At 39.5% G+C, this 19,409-nt stretch overlaps 1 protein-coding gene across 1 annotated transcript in view; it reads right to left on the bottom strand.

Moving 5' to 3' along the window:
• LOC124789746 overlaps positions 1 to 19,409 on the bottom strand; it is a 257,297-nt gene that overhangs the window by 194,220 nt on the left and 43,668 nt on the right. Inside the window, exon 5 of the mRNA XM_047257199.1 lies at positions 3,488 to 3,631. Within this exon, the coding sequence (XP_047113155.1) occupies positions 3,488 to 3,631 (144 nt within the window). The remainder of the gene's footprint in view (positions 1 to 3,487; positions 3,632 to 19,409) is intronic.

Raw genomic sequence — 19,409 nt, 5'->3', positions numbered from 1 at the left:
TTGCGCTGTACTGTTCTGCGTGTTTTTATCGTGCAGTTGTGCTAAACATGATCAAAATGAGTGGAGAGGCAGTTGCTGGCCTATCTTGGGAGTCCCCAACCACCCCTACCAGTAGGCCTACGGTTAGAAGGAAACCAGTATTATGTAGCGATGCTCGCAAAATTATATTTTAATATACGTGACGATTTCAGTTTCGCTTACGAACAACATTTAAAGCGAGTTTTACTTCCAAGCCTTTCGTCTGCTTTCGTGTAAGCATGACGCGCAATTTGTAGTGCCAGCACTGCAACTGGTAGGCGTGCCTTGTCGCCCCCTCTCCCCCCCCCCCCCCCCCCCCCAACGGCTCCTCTCCCCACGCCAGCTAATGCTTGCTTCCTCCTCTCCCCGCACTCCCCTCACAACTCTGCCGTCTTAAAGTTAACACACTGTACACAATATTTCATTTTCTGATTTTTTATTATCATCCATCAATTTGCCAGTCATCCATCAACAAACAATGAAATTTATTTACATACATGTTCATGGTGTTTGGTAAATCGTGTGGTATTCAGCTCAATTTTTGTGTTTGTGTTATACAATGATAAACTTGAGTAATCACTTTAGGTTCTCACTTATGGATGAATCAGTTAATAAATGAATTTGATTCATTTTTAAAAACTGTGATGAACATGCATAACATAGAAAGGCAGGCAAATTATTTGGCATAAAGTATTTTGTGTAATCAAGTGACTATATGAGTTCACAAATGTTTTTGAGCTTGTATCATTTCAAATGCTTTGTGTTGTGCATACTAATTATCACTGTAGTTGATAATTTATGAATATGAAGCATATACCTTGAATCCGCTGAGCATACATACTTTTGAAATTTCATTTACAATTTTTTGAATACTCACATTATATGAGAATATCTTATTGTACATTACACCAGTGAATTCCCAGAGTTTTGAGAATCATTTGACATTTCAAATGAAAGCAGAAACATTTCAGAAATATTCTCTACACTAGTACATAACACTGATTATTTGTTACTGATGTATTACTTGTTTCATTGTATTGTTTATTATTTATGGTAAATTTCATCATTTCTTTTGTCACAGTTTGTTGCCATATTTTGCAAATATCCACCCCCTTGCATTTGTAACAGTTGCACATACTAGTAGGATGTTTTAGCACAGAATCCGCACAGTTTTTTTTATTAAATTACGTACGACTATATACATTTTGACTGAATAACGTGACTCATTATATCAAATAGTAATCTTTACATACGCTTTATATTCTCTCTCTCTCTCTCTCTCTCTCTCTCTTTCTCTCTCTCTCTCTCACACACACACACACACACACCTGCTGGCCAGCCAACTCATAAAGGGGTCATGTATTCATCATTTACAGATTCTTGATTCTTAATTTGTTAAAATATATAAACGGATTAGTTGTAAAGCTTAAAATATACATATAAACTATTATTCTACGGCGATCATCAGTTGTAAGTCAGAGAACCTTCATTATTTGAGTCAAGGTCCCGTCCTCCAGCAAAATTAGCAATATTATCTTACATTAATAGTAGCACAAAGGCGTAATGCTGCATTTAATGGATCACACGAATGATCTTTATTGTTCATACAATGATATTTACGTAGGAAAAGTTCATTTATACAGTTCTGTACCTCAACTGGTAAAACTGGAACCCTTACAGTATCACTTTGTTGCCTGTCTGTCTGACTGCATGTCCAGCGGTTAAAAACCCTTTCTCTCAGGAACATGTACACATATCAAGTTGGAATTTATGCCACATACTAAGGTGCGTGATCCCTTATTGGTGTAAGAAATTGAAGCTTCTAAGTCAACACAATCCAATGACATAGCCATTTACGTCACATATTTTAATACCGGCAAACAGACTCATTAAAACCTATAGGGTTTAGGTATTGGCGTAGAATCATGAAATTTGGCGAAAAGGAAGGTTTCACAGTACAATCCCATGGAAAAAAAATCCAAAAACTGAGCCAGAGATGCCCATATGGTAATATATTTCTCAATAATGTATTATAAAATTTAAATTATCAGAAAGCATTTTGTACATTTCACATATGAATTTAGATAACGACAGTCAATGTTTTTGTAACTCTTGATTAGGCTAGGGCCAGGAGTTGTTATTTGAAACCTTGTCATCATATTACATGTGAATTTTGACACAATGTTTGCAAAGTTTGATATCATATTGATCAAGGGGAATCACTCACGCCTTTTCTTGGCATCTTGATAAGACAGATAGTCAAGTGTTTTATATTCTTAGATTCTCCCTCTTGAAAATGCAAAATATTGGTGAATGAGGGGAAGATGGTGTTCTGGACAGTTTAGACATGTAGGGAGTTGTTCACATGGGCTGTCCCACCACATGCCTCACCAGTAACCTCGTTAGTACAGTGAAAGGACATGTATCCACACCTCTGGTACTGAAAACATCTCATAGGAAGAGGAAAATAGGGCTTGATATTGTACTTATAAAATATAACCTTAACTTTCTCAGGTAAAACATGTCTATCAAAGGCTAAGATGAAAGCTCCAGTGCCCACCCAATTATTCTCAGGTCCTCGCTGGATGTGACAAACAAAACGGGCTTCCCACTATTCTAGGTTAGCAAGCACTTCTTCATCTGTTGGTAGCATTAGATCCCAATGGAAGGTGATGCTTTGAATCTACTGAGTTTATAATAAAGAGAGATGGCAACTGGTGTATACTTCAGTTTGTCACAGGTATGAAGTGCCCATGATAGGTTAGCAATCAATGTTTTGCTTCTCATCTCCTCTATTGCAGCAACTTTTCCAAATTAATCTGCAATATTTTCAATGAAAAATAGGCAAGGAATAAACCACAGGTCTTACCTAACCCCCAGCCTCACAAGGGGAAATGTGATAAAAGTGTCAAGGAATGTGATGATGGTGGATAAATATGCTACCTATAGAGAGAGACATTGCCCAAAAATCTTGCTTGTGATGATGAACTTATCTGCAGTGTAGCCCGAGGTCTACATTAGTTCCAGACAATAAATGTCAGAGTCATACCCAGTACGGAAGCCATTAGTTGTGCCTGCTATATTCGCAAAACATACTCTGTAACAAAAATCCACCACAGCTGACTTACATCACAGGTATAACTTTAATAACAAACCATATCTCTGACACATAAACTGATAGAATAACTTGGTGCATCAATACGACTGCACTGAAGTATGTCATAATTGCAAAATGTCATTTAAGAATGCAAGTAAAAGTTGCAGATACAAACAAAAATTGTATATTCCAATAATAGCTTGACTGTATCTAGGTACCACTTGAGAATGAACCATAGCTCAAAATTTGTAGTGGCAAGTAAAATATAAAAAAAGCAACTCTGGTTGGCTATTATTACAATAGCACGCATTTCAAGCAATTCATTGTGGCAGCAGAATGGCAGGCACAAGTAATATAACTTAAATTACTTACACTGAATTCCTTGCGCAGTGCATATATATAACACCTGGCGTCTATAATTTCTGGAACTCCCAAACCAATCAAATCTCCAGCTTCTAAAGGAATTTCTCGATTAGGAAGAATTCTGGACCCATTTATGTAGGTTCCATTTGAGCTCTGTAATAAATAAGGAACAATTTACAAGCTATGAGAAATATGACAGAATAGCTTTTTCATATTTAAAATAAACATTTGTTATCAGTATAATGGACAGGCCACAAATAACACTAGGAATAAATGTTTTATTTCACATAAATGCACTCTGAAGATCAATTCATTATGCAATAAGGGCTCAAAACACTCTTGTAAGTCAAAAGTTTCATTTTACTTGTTTTATAACAATGCTCAAAGAAAGTTTGTAACCTTATTTTTCAATGTAGTTACCCTTCTTTGCAACAAATTTGCAAAATATGTCCAATGGTCCACTTCCAAAGTTGAAATAGGTGGGCACTTACATGGCCTTGGTATTATCTACAAATCTTTGAACTCTTTCAAAGGAAGGCCTCATCAGGTGCAAACTGATGGCGTTGACGGCACACTATAAGGTGGAAGTTCCAGAACTCAAGTTTCAGGTCGTGTAAGGTATCTTTTAATACACATGGCCATGTGAGAAATTTCACTGTTCTTGGGCAGCAACCAGCAGTACTCCTTAGCAGTCTCCAACATTTTGATCATATGTCACTGTAATGAGCACTAATCACATATTGACCCTCATCCTCAAAGTCGTCCAATGTAGAGCCCATTAGAAAACGGCTAACATGACAATTTAAGAGTGAAGTAGATACCCAAATTTCCACTTCTTTTACGAGAAGACTTACTTGAGATGTTCAGCCGCACTCCTTTGCTGGCTAGCCTGCTGCTACAAAACTCTCTTTTCTCTTCTTCTCCGAAAGTATGTTGCTAGGTACAGGAACTTCTTAAGACACTTTCTACTTATAAAAATAAGTAGACTTACAAATTTTCTTTTCCTTCAATTAATGATGTATATTACACTTCAGACATATTACAAATCTCACTCTTCACTTAAACATATACTATTTCATAAGGTTGGTTGGTTGGTTTGGGGAAGGAGACCAGACAGCGTGGTCATCGGTCTCATCGGATTAGGGAAGGATGGGGAAGGAAGTCGGCCGTGCCCTTTCAGAGGAACCATCCCGGCATTTGCCTGGAGTGATTTAGGGAAATCACACTATTTCATAAGCCTCTCGTGTCTCCAAACGTCACAAACAAACTAATATACATTTGAGAGAAAGTTGGCTTAACACCATGTCCATTCTCAACATGAATCTTATACATGTCTTCCCTTCAACCAGGCTAAGACAAAAGTTTTTTCCCAGGGTACCTTCTCAACTGTTCTTGTTATTATAACAACTGTCACTGACACAATTAGCACAGAATAAAATAGAAGCTCCATGATTCTTCCGAACACTTTCACTAAAACTTCCATGGGTCACCCGACAGGTACTTGTCAGTGCCGTTCAACCACCGCGTCCACATTCTTCCTGCGACTGAATTTAAACCTGCATACATAGACATGTGACACGAAGTAGGTAGGATTCTATCATCCCAAACTCACATCTAAAATATCGTGTGCTCGAGACGGAAGAAGGCTGAGTGGTTCTAGATTTTATACCGAAATTCTCGAATCACTACACCCTGATGTACCTAAAACTCCCTGGGGTGACTTTCTCGGAGGAAATCAGTGACTTGAATTTTTTCATGAATGGGATGATATGTGCATCTCTTCTATCTATTGTTTCTTGTCCGCTGGTTCTTAATGGTATGCCATAAGTCATCTTCTATCACAGTTCAACTGTGGAAAGCATTTGTTTCACACGAAAGACTTGAGACACTGTTTTCCATTAATGCTTGGGGCCAACAAACAGATGATTTGATTAAACTTCCTGACAGATTAAAACTGTGTGCTGGACAGAGGCTCGAACTTGGGGCTTTTACGGGCAAGTGCTCAGGCAAGTGCTCTACCGACTGAGCTACGCAAGCACGACTTACGACCCAATCTCAGAGCTTTACTTCCACCAGTACCTCGTCTCCTACCTTACAAACTTCACAGAAACTCTCTTGCGAATTGCCTTGGTTATTTATCATTTTATAAACTTTCCAGTAGTGATGATATTGTGTTCCCATCCATGACACTTTTTCAATTCCATGACTTTTCTTCGACAATTACGGACCTGTCAGCTCAGGTCTGCTAGTGAATCTCCTGTTTGACTGTCAGTTCACACATTTCCCAGTCTGCCGCTCCACTGTTCATCTAGGACACTTGTGGCTCTTTCTTTTTAATCTTTCCACCAATTCAGATGTTCCCCTTTTACTCCAGCAAATGATTCCGTAACTGATTCTCCATTCTGCTGCAAGTTTTAGCAGATTCAATTTCTCTGATCATTTAAAATGAATAACACTTCATTGCTCTCGCACAATCATGACCACTGCTGTGCAGACAAAATGCATGTGCTGTTGCACAGGTGTAGTCTTACTTTTTCATCATCCCTACTCTGTTGTGGCACATTTTTAAGATATCACTGTTGGTTTATTTCATTATGCAAGCATACCAACAACCTGCAGTCAAAATTCCTGATATTTAATGATTTATACCAATAATTCGTGAACCATTGGAATACTAATGGGTAGTGTGATAGAATTAGTGAATCAAACTTTTAAAATTTATGAAGATGTTCTAGGGGAAGTAATAACCATAAACTGTCAAAGATACATACTCAAGCACTACACAGAATTTAAGTCAAAGCATTTCTGTGGCATGAGCCATCCTCGAGAAAAGGATGTAACTCTTATAGCTGCAAGAGATTTCGTCACATCTTCAACTGTATATGTGCATGGGAAAAAAAGCTTTGCTGTAAATAAGGGCTCTATTCTTCTGTAAAATAGATATACAGGATACAGTTCAAGAGCAAATCACAAAGCCCAGAGAGCTGAATTAATGTAAGAAATTGCCTAAGATATGTAACATCTATAAATCCTGCATTACAATTTGATACTCACTGTAGTGAGGGTATAATATGTAGAAGCCAGTTCTCAGCCGCATGTACAATATCTCCGTACCCATCTAGCAGCTTTTAACACAGCAGGCTAATTGTGCACGATTTACTTCAACCACGTAAGTGTTGTTTCATTCTCTTGCACTTCTGCAACACACCATTCACTCCTCCCTTGAGGGACTCTCTCTCGTCCACAGGACAGAAAATGCGAACACCCCCCCCCCCCCCCCTCTGATAGTTTTAGTTTTTAGGGCAATATTATAATTTGACCAAGCAAACAGTGTACTCAGAACAGGAACAACAGTGTATTTTTAATAAAGCACTGTCTTGCAGTGAGTACAGTCAACTGCACTGAACAAGCAATACTGCACACACACAAAAGAGGAAGGTACAAAGCAAGCAATTTTAGTATTACTGCTTCCATACAACTGAAAAATCCTAGATGGAAAACAAGCAATGAAATTGTGGTATTGGCTACCACCTGGTCGGCCGCAATTTAAATATGCACATTGCTAGCCATCCCACCGTGTTTCGTACAGCCACCAACGTAGAATGAGGGTGCTGCCATGAACACTTACACCAGTTCCAAGGATACGCATGCATTTCCTCTCTGGAGCTCCAGCGGTGGGTCTACGTAAATTCAAACATAGATCCACAAATCCCATTTTGTGTGTTTCGTAGCATTTATAGACTTACAGAATTGTAAAGCTTTCTATCTGTATACATATCAACATTCAAATCTACTGTTAGCACCTGCCACTGCAACTACAGCAAACGAAGGTATGTATTACTTTTAAAATTTGACATTAGATGTAGAATAGCTTAATATCAGAGTTTTCTGTCCATGAACTGCATATACTACTTGCTCTTGTATCCACTAAGGAATCACAAAGTGTGCAAAGGAAGTTACAGCAGAAGTAAATAAATATGTACACTGGAGTTATTAAGTACTACATGGGCACAAAAACAAAAAGCGGGAGATAATAGCTTAGCTTATTACAAATCTTTTCCTAGTCCCTGACTCTCTCTTCCCTTTAACCTTCCCTTCCCTTTCCCTTGTTGATGTTCACATCATCCAATCCATCTTGCATATCATTCACTCTCTGTATACAGTTCTCTCTCTCTCTCTCTCTCTCTCTCTCTCTCTCACACACACACACACACACACACACACACACACACACACACACACGTTGCCCTCATCATTGTTGCCAAACTTAATTTGGTTACTCTATAAATGGCTTTGTTCTTCTATTCACCATTACAATCAACGTCATGTAGAAAGGCAGCCCAATTTACAGTTGTTATGCGCATACCCCTCCATTGGCAATAAGCCAATAAGATTCATTCTCTTTCTGGGTGGCTAGCTACAAGTTACAGCTAAACTCCAAGAATCTCTCTCCTGCATGGTGCACTGTTGCAATACTTCATGACAATGCAGCTTCATTCACAGAGCAACCGAATTATTCATTCAGATGTCCATGTTACTTTCTTGTAGCAATAGAGCTGTGAAAGTATATCTGTAAATGTGTTAGTGCAATTTCCAAATAAATATGTCACATGACAGAAATAAATGTAGAGTGCTTCACAATCACACGAGGAGGTTTATTTACTGTGTTTATAACTTTTTCGAATTCTACATTACTGGAGAGATGCAGGAAATAAGAGAAGAAAGTAGTTCCAACAGTGTATTACCTTTATGAAACACGCGTGAATCAGAAACATTCCAGGAAAACCTGCTGGAAAATGAGCTACAGTACTAGTGATTTTAAAGTTCCTATAGGAAGAAATCCTTGGGTAGTTATTATGCATGCTGGCTCTTCTTCCGGTTTTTTCTCTGAGAGAAAACTGATACTTAGGTGTAACAAAACCAGCAACGACTACCATTCGAGAATGAATGATGTAGGTTTCACAAAGTAGTTCACTGAACATTTCAGGTCATACCTTGCTCTGAAATAGGTGATTGTAATTGACTATGCAGTTATCACTCAGCTGTTACAGATACAACACTAAGCACAGACAACAGAAACACACCTATTGTTCTCTGGCCTGAAAATAAAAATATTCACCACAGTATAAAACAGACTTATGTCAAACCCTTTGAACTTGTTAATTTATAGAAGTATGCAACAAAACGCATGAACTTGACTGTCTTGCAGGTGAATGTGGATATACAATTTTGCATTTACATTTACTCCCATACCACTGTCAGTATAATCTGAGTGAATTAAATTTGGCACTTGTTAAAGGTTATGTGGCAGAAGAGAATAAAACATTCACAATACAACATGCTGATGCATGAAGCAATAGACAACACTCCCCTTCAGAGTGAGCAGACTGTGTGAACACTCCCCTTCAGAGTGAGCAGACTGTGTGCAGCATGCTGAAATGCTTCAGAAAGAGGATTTTGATAGGGGCATAAAGATGGATATAAGCCTGGGACCTATCATAGTAAATTTGCAATCATACAGTTCAGGCAGAGTGATGACAATATTATGGTGTAGACTCAGGAGCAAAGTAAGACGATAATATTTCTTGGTTTTAAAAACTCATGGTGTCAAAAATGTTTTTGTTTGTCTACATACTGTGCTTAAGTATTATATGAAAACTTCCTAGCCTCTACTGACTGACAATTTGTGCCCTAAGAAGACTGCAGACATTCACTTGTTATAAGAGACATAATTTTCAACATATTGCCCAAGGAGATTTCGTTAGCTAGGTAGTTGTGAAATTTAAGCCTCTCCCAGCATGTACTAAGTTCTAATAACCTGCGAGAATGCGGATAGATAACTCTGTCAAAAACTCTGACATTTCGGCAGGTAAATCCGTCATTTAGAAGATACGGATTGGAAATGTTTTAAAATGACAGGAAGGTTTAAGTTATCGGGCAGCATTCCCTCAAGTTATTCTAAGATGGTTAGTTGTTTGCTTGTTACATGTATCACAGATACAGTCTGTCACAATTGTGTCAAATGAGTTAGTTTACACTATAATGATTGCTGACAGTGAAAAATTTGACAACTTACTGATCGTTTACACGATAGCCTTTTTTCATTATGTGTAGGTTCTTTAAGTGACCTACACATATAAAAAAATATTTGCGCCATCCCCGTGCGGCAAAGATATCCTAGGTATGATTATAACTACGCTGACAGAAAATTGAAGAACAAAACTATCAATTTTTATGTACCTTACTCATTATTATTATTATTATTATTATTATTATTAACTTGGTGTCTGTCGGTCTTCTGAGCTGGTATGATAAAGACCTATGTAATTGCACTCTCCCAGTATTGTTTTTAATTAAAAGTTATAATATGTGGAAGTCGGAAGTTTTCATTCTCATAACCTAGCAATGCCCCATTCTCCACCTCCTGATAGGACAATAACCTGCATTTTTAAATGGACCTTTTTGGAGACAAAGTCAACCTGAAGAGAGAATAGCCACCGCAGCCACGCCGGCATTTTTGTACATCATTGGGAAGAAAAGGTAAATAGCACGCCACACACCAAAACTAAAAGGAATTAACATTTACTTAATGTTACAGAAATGCCACAATATTCTTAACACACATGCATCTATACCTACACATGTTTCCGGGTAAAAAATTTTTGGTGTGGCTAAATAATTACTTCAGGTCTGGATAATTCACATTATCTCTCTCCCTAACCACTATATCTGGTTACCGTGATAGGACATCACCATGGAGATAGAGTTAGCATGTTTGTAATACTTTAAAATAATTATATAATTTTGTAAATTTTCTATTATACTAATTGTTGCCTTTCTGTTTCATGAATGGGATACTACGTTATCTCAACGAGGATAGAAATCACATGATGTGCAAAAGATTAAACATAATCAATTGGAGAATTAATTCTAGAAGAAGTGAGAAAGCCAACGAGAAGGTTGGAAAATTCGCGTTCCATTGCGTCATGACTGAGCTTAGCTGCATCTGCAATGGTGATCGTAGTACCTTTCCTAATTCAATTCCCAAACAGAAGCATTCTCATAAAATATGTAGAAATTTGCACAGAAAACTACTTTTAGGGAGAGAAATGTGCGCATACAATTGAGTTATGCTGACAGTGTATTTTGGTACATGTTGGCGAAAAAAAACTCCTCCCGAACAGGCCACAAAAATGTCAGTCACACTGACGATGACCAATTACATTTTTCAATCAACATAGACACAGATCATAGTAACATTAGCATTCAAAATGAGACAATGATGACAGCAAATGAGACGGGTTCACAATTTTCTCTAGGAAGTATTTCTACCCTGGTGAAAATGTAACGTGTAACAGTGCATACTAATTAGTTCATTCTTTGCTTGCCTAATGCAAACCCGAGCAAAAATAAACATGCAAACAAAGTACTGATGAAAAATTAATTTATTTTTTTCAAAACAACAAAATGAATAAGTTAAATGAGTTTTTAAAACAACAAAATGAAAAATTTAATGAGTTTTCAAGACAACAGATAGATACATAGAGGGAATTACTTGAACAGCAAAAGCAACTCTTGATGCCTTCAAAACTGACATAACACAACAATTCAATGATTTGGCAAAAGAATTGTATGCTGATCTTCCAAATGAATTATCAGATAAACTTGTAAGTATTGGGAAAGACCTAAAAACACAATTGCTCAGTGATCTGTCATAAGATATAAATACTTTAAGCCAAAAAGTGTCATCAGTAGGCGAGACACAAAAACAGTTCGCTGAAAAAGCAAAGGATGTATCTGAGGCTCAGACAAAACTGCACCGGGAGCAGTCACAATTGTGCCAGAACATAAAATACACTCACATGTACCACTGACAGGTTGCAAACAGCATACAACGGTCTACCTAAACAGGTGCAAGACCTGTCACTGCAACTAAGTCGCATATGTTTAAATACTCAGTTCATGAGAAAGGAGCAAGAAAAGTTAAATAAAGACATTAAGGCAATACAGGATAGGGCCAAGGCTGGTATCCTAGACCAAGGTAGTACCGTGGTGCAGAAGGTAACCCAGGAACACAAGGGTTAAGCAGATATGATTAAGGAAGCAATTAATGTACAGAAGGCAGAACTAAGAGCTGAAATACATTCATGCTCATAAATTAAGGATAATGCTGATACAGGGGGAAACAACGCTCTGGTGGGTGGTTTGCGGGTTTAAATCACCTCGGGGTACGACCATGCGGTGCGCATTTGACCTGCGGTCGTCGCACAATGGTGCTGGCAGCAGTTCACATACGCAGAGGTGTGTTGTTGCATGTCAGAGTACGGTGCAGTGAGTAAGTGTGCAGATGTTTTCAGATGTGTGAATGGTGACTGTGTGTTGAAAATGGCTCAAAGAATACATATTGATGACGTTATGAGGGATAGAATACTAGGGCAACTGGAGGCTGATCAAACACAGCAGGTTGTAGCACATACCCTTCGTGTGCCACAAAGTGTGATGGCAATGATTCAAGCACACAGGAAATGTGTCCAGGTGCTACAGTACGGGACGTCCACAGTGTGCAACACCACAAGAAAACCGATATCTCACCATCAGTGCCCACAGATGGCCACGGAGTACTGCAGGTAACCTTGCTCGGGACCTTACCGCAGCCACTGGAACAGTTGTCTCCAGACACACAGTCTACAGACAACTGAACAGACATGGTTTATTCGCCTGGAGACCTATAAGGTGCATTCCAGTGACCCCTGGTCACAGGAGAGCCTGCAAAGCTTGGTGTGAAGAACACAGTACATGGTCATTGAACAGTCAGGAACTAGATACCAACCCCCTAATGTCGTTGAAAGGGACCTGTACGGAGGTTGTGGTTTGATGGTGATTGGTGCACGTATACCCCTGCATGTCTTTGACAGAGGAACTGTAACAGCTCAGGTGTACTGGGACGTCATTTTGCACCAGTATGTCCGGCTTTTCAGGGGTGCAGTGGGTCCCACCTCCCTCCTGATGGATGATAACGCACAGCCCCATTGAGGTGCCATCGTGGAGGGGTACCCCGAAACACAAGATATCAAGCGAATGGAGTGGACTACCTGTTCTCTAGAGAGAACCCCACGAGCACGTCTGGGATGCTCTCAGTCGACATATTGCTAGGACACTTCAGGAATTCCGACAGGTATGGGTGCAAGAATGGGAGGCTATACCCCAGCAGCTGCTCGACCACCTGATCCAGAGTATACCAACCTGTTGTGCGGCCTACGTACGTGTGCATGGCGATCATATCCCATATTGATGTCGGGATACATGTGCAGGAAACAGTGGCGTTTTGTAGCACGTGTGTTTCGGGACGGTTTTCTCAACTTATTACCAATACCATAGACTTACAGATCTGTGTCGTGTGTGTTCCCTATGTGCCTATGTTATTAGTGCCAGTTTTGTGTAGTGCCACGTTGTGTGGCATCACATTCTGCACATGAACATGAGTGTGGATCAGAGGTTGAAAGCAGTGGAGGATAAATCATGGACTAACACCATTAGTAACACTGAAAAGGAAAGGGAACATTCAACCCCAAGCTATCAGATGTCAACAGACAGGATAAACAATCTGAACATCTATCCACATTTGAAACCTAACGTGTCAGGCGAAATAGATCGCAACTATTACATGCAGCAAGCACTGAAAACTTCTGTCCCTGTCGCACAGAGACATTTGGAATACAATCCGACACATCAAGACAATGCCATGCCAACAACAGACAGTGTTGCATGCCTTTCTACTTTGCTCATAGATGAAGGCTTATTACAACACAGACAATTTTGAATTTTTTCTTACAAAGGTAAGTGAACAAACTGTCGTGTTCATGAGAGCCTTCTGGAAGGAACTGAACTGAAGTGCAGAAGGTACACTTTGTGGTAGGTTACACACAGGGTGATGTCTTGTTTTGGGCCACTGACATGACAGAAAAATGTCAACACCAACGAACAGCTTGGATTCCTACATAAGAGCTTAAATAGATCAGAGGTTGAAAGCAGTGGAGGATTCCTAGATAAGTTCGGGTCCATTGCAGTACAAGAGATTGAGGCGTGAAGTGTTTAACTCGCCATCATTCAGCAGTAAACATGGAGAACTCAGAAGATACTTCAAGAAGCACCTAAATAAAACCTGTTACAGTACAAGCCTGATATCACATGTAAATGCCCTAAAAATTTTGAAAAGCAAACTACCAGCTAACATGCATGAGAAATTAATCACCATTCCTGAGCACGATATAGAGAATCTCCTCTCACTTCTCTATTCCATTGATCTTATCTACAAAGAGAGACCTGTGCAACCACAAAGTGACAGCGTGCAGGCAGACCCCACAAGAGCTAATGGACAACATGGTGGGAACGGCAACAACAACCAACATGGTTGGCAGCCATATCTCTCTCACAGCAATATCAAAAGGAATCAACTTGGTAACAGAAAGGGACAAAAATTCAAGCGAGGATACAAAAATAACAGAGGACAGAATTTCAATTGGTCTGGATTTAGTGGCCAGAGAAGTTACAATCAGCAAACATATTACACGCAGCCGACCGGGGCAATGACCCTGTGACAAATCAAAGTGGGATAATTTTAATTCCCCTCTTGTTTTGCCATTTGCCTCCTTAAATTCGTTTTGTTACTTTTAACTATTTACCATTAGCATACATGAATATAATTTGTATTTTCATAAAAGAAAAAGGTTGGCCCTCAATTTTAAAGAATTTTACACCACATTTAATTTTGTGCTTAGTTTTATGTATGTAACTGATTTTCTTATTTATTTTGACTATTCCTAGTTAGTATCTTTCATTATAGGCCAAAATCAGTAATTGTTTCGTAACTTGAATTCTATTGTTGACATATAAATAAATATAAATTCTGTAAAAATTATAAACGAAATGCTAGGAATCTTAAAGTATTTATTTGGCTCTATTTGAAAACATGTTAGCAAAGCCAGCCCTTAATTAATTCCAAAGTAAATAACTGTTTTGTCAAAAGTATTGTTTGTGTAACTATATCTGTTACTTTCATGATTTAAACAAATAATTCAGCTTAACCCTTGTAGTAGAAGAAACTGTTAAAAATAACCAATTTTTCGATGTATTCAGTAAATTTAATGAGTTAAGTTTCAATTGAATTTCTGTAAATTTAACTTCAAACAATGTGTAGTTTCAGCACCAATTATTGTGAGGATATATAAGGTCACAAGCCAGTCAGTCCACAGCCGAGTTTCAGAAGAGGAATCTGTGTTGCTTAGAACGACAACAATGCATCAATTTAACAGTGAAATAAGTGTTACATCAATGGGCGGTGTGTAAAAACAATGACAGTGTCTGCTCCATACATACCTTTATATTTTATATTCTTCAAGATCTGTGAACTTTGTGGTTATGTTTCTTACTGCTCGTAGATGTTCAACAGTAAACTACTGTATCAGTATGTGGAGCTCCATCTGCACATCTGTCTACATTAAACCCACCAAGTACCGACATTACTGCATTTTGACAGCTGTCATCCCCTTCGCACCAAAACATCTCTCCTATGTAGCCTGCCTACCCGGTGACAGCATATCTGCAGTGACAAAAACTCCCTTGCTCAGTATGCTGAGGGTCTCATCAAGGCCTTCACAGACAGGCACTATCCACCAGACTTAGACCACAGACAGATCTCCTGTGTCATTTCCCCTCACACCCCCAATCCTCCCATCACCACCCAAGTCCAGCCACAAAGTAGTGTCCCCTTCATCACCCAGTACCACACCAGACTAGAACAACTGAACCACATTTTTCGCCAGGGCTTTGATTATCTATCATCGTGCCCTGAAATGAGAGACATCCTACTGTAGATACTTCCCACTCCTCCTAAACCAGTGTTCCATCACCCACCCAACCTCTACAACAACCAAGTCCATCCCTATGTCCCTCCCAATCCCAACCCCTTGCTACAAGGATCATATCCCTGTGGAAGGCCTAGATGCAAAACCTGCCCAATCCACCCACCCAGCACTTCCTATCCCAGTCCTGTCACAGGCTTATCCTACCCCATCAGGGACCACGCCACCTGTGAAAGCAGCTGTGTCATTTACCAGCTCTGTTGCAGTCATTGCAGTGCTTTTTGTATTGGTATGACTACCACCCAGCTGCCCACCAGGATGAACGGCCACCACCAAACTGTGGCCAAGAGCAAAATAAACCACCCTGTAGCATAGCATGCAACTGAACATAACACACTTGATTTCAATGGCTGCTTCACTAACCAAGCCATCTGTATCCTTCCCTCCACCACCAGCTTTTCTGAACTGCACAAATCTGCTCCTGTAATTATCCTGGTCTCAACCTACAGTAACATACTGTCCACACACCCCCCACCCAACACATTCCACCCCCTCTGTCCTACATCTCCTCCCTATTCTCATCCCCCACTCTCTGTATTTACAGCCCTCTGCCAACACATCTTCCCGTCTTTCCCTGCTCCTATCCATTGGTATTCCTTATCACTTCGGCACTTATCAAAGCACATGCTCTGACAAATCTCTCTCGTATATTGTGCAAATAGTAAATATTCACCAAATATGGCGTATCCATATAACGTGCAATTGACATGTAAATACAATTCGACGGTTTCACAATACAACATTAATAGGAACGGTAACACTATATGTCCTATCAAGCGAATGTGAATGATATATTCCTCCAAAGAACAAGTCGATATGCTTTTCATTTACGGAGAATGCTAATGAAATTCTGTGAGAGCAAGAGACTTATATGCTGAAAGATATCCTCAACGTGCTCACCCTACACATTGTACATTTAAATATGTGCATGCTAAATTGAGGATAACTGGATCTTTAAAGCATCGGAAACATATCCGGCAAAGGAAAGTTACTAACGAAGAAACATAAATTGGTACTCTTGCCACTGTGGTTCAAGATCCTTGTGTTACTTCACGTCAAATCGCAAGGGACCTGGCTGAGGCAGAGTAGTGTTATTCATGTTCTGCGTCACCATAAATATCATCCTTACCATATCAGTCTCCACCAAGAATTAACTGGTACGGATTGTATGCGTCACATTGAATTCTGCCGTTGGGCTCAATTCCAGTTTCAAAGGGATGACACATTTATTAATTTGATTTTATTTACTGATGAGGCTACATTTACAGACCATGGAAATGTTAATTTGTATAACATGCATTATTGGGCAACTGAAAATCCATGTTGGCTGCGGTAAGTTGCACATCAAAAACCATGGTCAGTGAATGTATGGTGTGGTATTCTGGAGGACAGAATTATAGCCCCGTATTTCATCAAAGGAAATTTTAATGGTAGGAAGTACACCACATTCCTGCAAGAAACATCAGGTCTGTTATTGGAAGAAATACCTTTATGAACAAGGAACAGAATGTGGTATCAACACGAAGGGTGTCCAGCACATTTTTTGCTGATGGCTAGAAATGAGTTGCAGAGACAATTCCCAAATCATTGGATTGGTTGCGGAGGAGATGTGTCATGGCCATCTCTTTCGCCACACTTGACACCTCTGGATTTTTTTTTCTTTTGGGGATTCATAAGAGACATTGGTTAGAGAGACGTTTCAACTACACCTGAAGATATGGGAGAGAGAAATGTCAGAGCACGTGCTTTGATAAGTGCCGATGTGATAAGGAATACCACTCAATCCATGATAAGAAGATTACAGCACTGCATTGATACCAATGGTCATCACTTTGAACACCTTATATAAATGGACTTTCATGGCACCTTTACAACCTTCGTGACCTTCAAAGACCTTACTGTTACACATCATTGGATTCGTCTCGATAGCCGCTATCAGAAAGTAAGTACCAAACTATCGCATCCCATTTAAAAAAAACAAAGTTGATCTTCATATCTCTGAAGCGACCCCGCCTAGCAACAAAAAACCAATGTCATATTATGGCCCCCATCGTACCATGCAGCTTTTGTCCCACACACTTTTCAGCTACTATCATACTTTCGGAGTTATTCTTTGTGCAATAGTTAGTGACTCACCCTATATTTTAAAACATAAACACTGATGTTACTGCAATAATGATGAAATGTAAAAACTGTGATGTAATCTAGAGCTGAATGTAACACCAAATACGCAACAAAATTTTATGAAGGTTTGAAACCCGCAATTCAATGGTGTGTTCCTGTAAAAACCGTGTGCCAGTGCTGAAGAGTATCAAACATTAGTATCATCAGTGGACTTGAGTATCGACAAGGCATTCTACCGCAGACGTGGTTTGGAAACGAATAAGGGCATTGGAGACTTACGTTGAATCCATTCAATTGCCTCAAAATTCTGACAGCGTGAGCTTGGTTCAACCACTGAAACATGTGGATTATGAGAGGAACAAATGCCTGGGCCATAAATGATGAACCTCCTCACCACAGTATCAATGTTTCCACTATGCACAAGCCTCAGCACACCATGTTCCAGCAAAGGGATGAACACTTTTATTGACTTTGGTAAATAAGTGAAACTGTAGCACATTCATGGACAGTTCAACTTAACAGCAGCATTAACAAACTCAAGTGCACCTGCACCATATTTCATGTGAGGTGAGTGCTCTGGACGATGCCGCAATAGCAGCAATAAAATTCCAATAATCAAACAAAAGACTCTGAATTCAAATGCGCCTGTTGATGCAGCCTTTACTTATTCATTTATTATTTTGTAAATAGTGGTAGTAATAATGTGTAGAGTGTACATTAAACAAAATTAGATACATACATTATCTAATGGCATGTTCTGAGAGTACATGAGGTAAACTTGGGCACAAATGAAAGTCTCAGTACAATGGCAGGCCAACAGTTTAAAGTACAGAAAAGTTAAATAGTGTTAATGCACCACCACTGCATACTGACATCCAGCGACCAGCGATATGGATCACTCCAGTATACAATAAATGGAGAGGGGTAAGGAATAAGGGGCGGCAAGGGAGGGGGGTTGCAATTGTGTAGGTTCTTTAAATGACCTACACATATCAATAAATAGTCACGCCATCCCCGCATGGCAAAGATATCATAGGGAGGTATGATTACATCTACGTTGACAGAAAATTTAAAAACAAAACTACCGATTTTCATGTACCTCTTTATATATATATGTCTGCTTGTGTCTGTATATGTGCGGATGGATATGTGTGAGTGCGAGTATATACTTGTCCCTTTTTCCCCCTAAGGTAAGTCTTTCCGCTCCCAGGATTGGAATGACTCCTTCCCTCTCCCTTAAGACTGACATCCTTTTGTCTTTCCCTCTCCTTCCCTCTTTCCTGATGAAGCGATCATGGGTTGCGAAAGCTTGAATTTTGTGTGCGTGTTTGTTAGTGCGTCTATCAACATACCAACGCTTTCGTTTGGTAAGTTACATTATCTTTGTTTTAAGCGCTGGCACGTCGATAGACACACAAACATACACACAAAATTCTAGCTTTCGCAACCAACGGTTGCCTCGTCAGGAAAGAGGGAAGTAGAGGGAAAGAGAAAGGATTTGGGTTTTAAGGGAGAGGGTAAGGAGTCATTCCAATCCCGGGAGCGGAAAAACTTACCTTAGGGGGGAAAAAAGGTAGGTCTTTCCGCTCCCGGGGTTGGAATGACTCCTTACCCTCTCCCTTAAAACCCAAATCCCTTCGTCTTTCCCTCTCCTTCCCTCTTTCCTGATGAGGCAACAGTTTGTTGTGAAAGCTTGAATTTTGTGTGTATGTATGTGTCTGTTTGTTTTTCTATCGACCTGCCAGCGCTTTCGTATGGTAAGTCAAATCATCTTTGTTTTTACTTACCTTAGGGGGAAAAAAGGACGGGTATACACTCGCACACCCACACATATCCATCCACACACATACAGACACAAGCAGACATATTTAAAGACAAAGAGTTTG

This window comes from Schistocerca piceifrons, chromosome 3 (assembly GCF_021461385.2).
Source record: "Schistocerca piceifrons isolate TAMUIC-IGC-003096 chromosome 3, iqSchPice1.1, whole genome shotgun sequence".
NCBI lineage: Eukaryota > Metazoa > Arthropoda > Insecta > Orthoptera > Acrididae > Schistocerca > Schistocerca piceifrons.
The sequence above is the reverse complement of the archived record's forward strand: the minus strand, read 5'-3'. Positions and strand labels throughout refer to the sequence as shown.